This window comes from Penaeus japonicus, unplaced genomic scaffold, assembly GCF_977035675.1.
Source record: "Penaeus japonicus unplaced genomic scaffold, GWHDUDI00000001_assembly GWHDUDI00000024, whole genome shotgun sequence".
Taxonomy (NCBI): Eukaryota; Metazoa; Arthropoda; class Malacostraca; order Decapoda; family Penaeidae; genus Penaeus; species Penaeus japonicus.
In genome coordinates this window covers 17955596-17958095 of record NW_028234426.1, presented here as the reverse complement: position 1 = coordinate 17958095, position 2500 = coordinate 17955596, and the positions used below count along the sequence as shown (strand labels likewise).

At 46.3% G+C, this 2500-nt stretch overlaps 1 protein-coding gene across 1 annotated transcript in view; it reads right to left on the bottom strand.

Annotated features, from left to right (window-relative positions):
• Positions 1-2500, bottom strand: part of LOC122244276 (E3 ubiquitin-protein ligase RNF25) — a 52634-nt gene that overhangs the window by 8659 nt on the left and 41475 nt on the right. The window contains exon 5 of the mRNA XM_086550788.1: positions 1908-2041. Coding sequence (XP_086406914.1) covers positions 1908-2041 — 134 coding nt within the window. The remainder of the gene's footprint in view (positions 1-1907; positions 2042-2500) is intronic.

The following is a 2500-nucleotide window of genomic DNA, read 5'->3' as shown; positions in this document are numbered from 1 at the left end:
GGGAGAAGGGAGAGAGGAGAGGAAGAGGGAGAAGGAGAGAGGAGAGAAGGGAAGGAGAGAGAAGAGAGAGAGAGGAGAGAGAGAGAGACGAGAGAGAGATGAGGAGGAGGGAGAGAGGAGGGGAGCGAAGAGAGAGGAGGAGAGAGGAGAGAGAGGGAGAGAGGAAGGAAAGTAGGAGAGAGTAGGGGAGAGGAGAGGAGGAGAGAGGGAAGAGAGGAGAAAGGAAAGGGAGGAGGAGGAGGAGGAGAAGGGAGGGGGAGAGAGAGAGGAGGAGAGAGGAGAGAGTGAGGAGAGAGAGAGGAGAGGATGGTGGGAATAGAGAGAGGAAGAGAGAGGAGAAGAGTAACGTGAAAGAGGGAGAGAGTGAAGGAGAGAGAGAGAGAAGGCGGAGGAAGAGAGAGAACGACGTTGAGAGAGGAGGGGGAAGAAGGAGAAGGAGGAGGAGGAGGAGGAGGAGGAGGATGGAAGAGAAATAGGAGAGAGAGAGGGAGATGTAGAAGTAGGAGAAGGAGGAGGAGAGAGAGGAGGAGGAAGGAGGAGGAGGAGAGAGAGGAGGAGGAAGGAGGAGGAGGAGAGAGAGGAGGAGGAAGGAGGAGGAGGAGAGAGAGGAGGAGGAAGGAGGAGGAGGAGAGAGAGGAGGAGGAAGGAGGAGGAGGAGAAGGAGAAGGAGAGAAGGAGTAGGAGCAGTGAGAGGAGATGGAGGAGAAGCCGTGAGGGAGCGAGGAGGAGGAGGAGGAGAGAGGAGAGAGAAGGAGGAGAGGGGAGAGATGAAGAGAGGAAGAGAAAGAGGGAGCGAGCGTGAAGAGAGGAGAGAAGAGAGAGAAAGAAGGAGAAGGAGAGAGAGGGAGGAGAGAGGAGAGAGAGAGAGAGAGAGTCTGAGAGGAGAGAGAGGAGGAGAGAGAGAGTAAAGAGAGAGAGAGAAGGAGGAGGAGAGAGAGGAGGAGGACAGATCGAGAGAGAGAAGGGGAGAAGTGGAAGGAGGGAGGGAGAGAGGATAGAGGAGAGAGGAGGAGGAGGAGGAGGAGGGGAGGGAAGAGAGGGGAGGAAAGGGAAACCGGGAGAGTAGAGAGAAAAGAGAAGAGGAGGAGGAGAAGTGAGAGAGGAGAGAGAGGGGAGGGAAAAAGAGAGAGTGAGAGAGAGAGGAGAAAGATGAGAGGAAGAATGAAGAAGGAGGAAGAGAGAGGAAGCGAGATAATAAATGAGAGAGAGGCAAAGAGGAGGGAAAAAAAAAAGAAAAAAAAAAAAAAAAAAAGACGAAAAAAAACAAAAAAAGAGAGAGAGAGAGAGAGAGAGAGAGAGAGAGAGAGAGAGAGAGAGAGGAGTGGAGGAGGAGAGAGGAGGAGTGAGATGAAGGAGAAGGAGAGAGAAGGAGGAGAGGAGAAAAGGAGGAGGAGAGAGAGAGGGAGAGAGAGAGGAGAGAAAGAGAGAAGGAGAGAGAGAGAGAGGAGAGAGAGAGAGAGAGGAGATGCCAGAGAGAGAGAGGAGAGAGAGAGAGAGAGGAGAGAGAGAAGAGAGAGAGAGAGAGAAAGAGAAGGTTGAGAGAGAGAGAAAGAAAGAGAAAGAGAAAGTGAGAGGAGAGAGAAAAGAGAGAGAGAGGAGAGAGAGAGAGAAGAAAGAATGTGAGAGAAAGAGAAGAGGAGGTGGAGAAAGAAAGTGAGAAAGAAAGAGAGAAAGAAAGTGAGAAAGAAAGAGAGAAAGAAAGAGAGAAAGAAAGAGAGAAAGAAAGTGAGAAAGAAAGTGAGACAAAAAGAGAGAAAGAAAGAGAGAAAGAGAGAAAGAAAGAAAGAAAGAAAGAAAGAAAGAAAGAAAGAAAGAAAGACAGAGACAAAAAAATCTGATGTGTCTGAATCTAAAATACAGACTATGCAAAAAGGTATCTTATTTCTAACATATCAATATGAACAAACCTTCCTAAACAATATGAATGGAAATAGTGGAAGCATGGAGTCTTCGTAAAAATGTCAGAGTCCGTGAAGCCATACAGACAAATTGCACAAGGACAGCTTGGAGTGTTGTTAGCAGTTAAATTCTCACGCACAACCTATATTAGAAAATAATATACATCAATAGAATTTTTTTTTAGCATCATAAAAAAATACTTATTCTATCTGTGTAATGCCATTTGCAACATGAATATAGCACAACTGGATTACATATAACAAATACTCTTTTTAATAACTTGCAAAACCATCAAAACCATTATTAACCCATTCCCGACGGGGGATTTCTAGCCTAGAATGTCCAAATGCCGGGGCGTTCGAATTATTAGGCCTAAATCAATTGAATAGCTGGCACAATACTGTGCCGCCCGGCAACTGGGCTTTTGAATGCGCGGTACACATGCTGTACCACCCGTCCTGTGTGGGTTAAGATTGTCCTGCATGAGGTAGACGGTTTAGGTAAATCACTATAAAAAACAATTTTATCTTCTTTGTGTTTACATCAACACAATATTTTCTAAATCTGAAATTTGATTAAACTACTAGAAAGACAGTAAAAT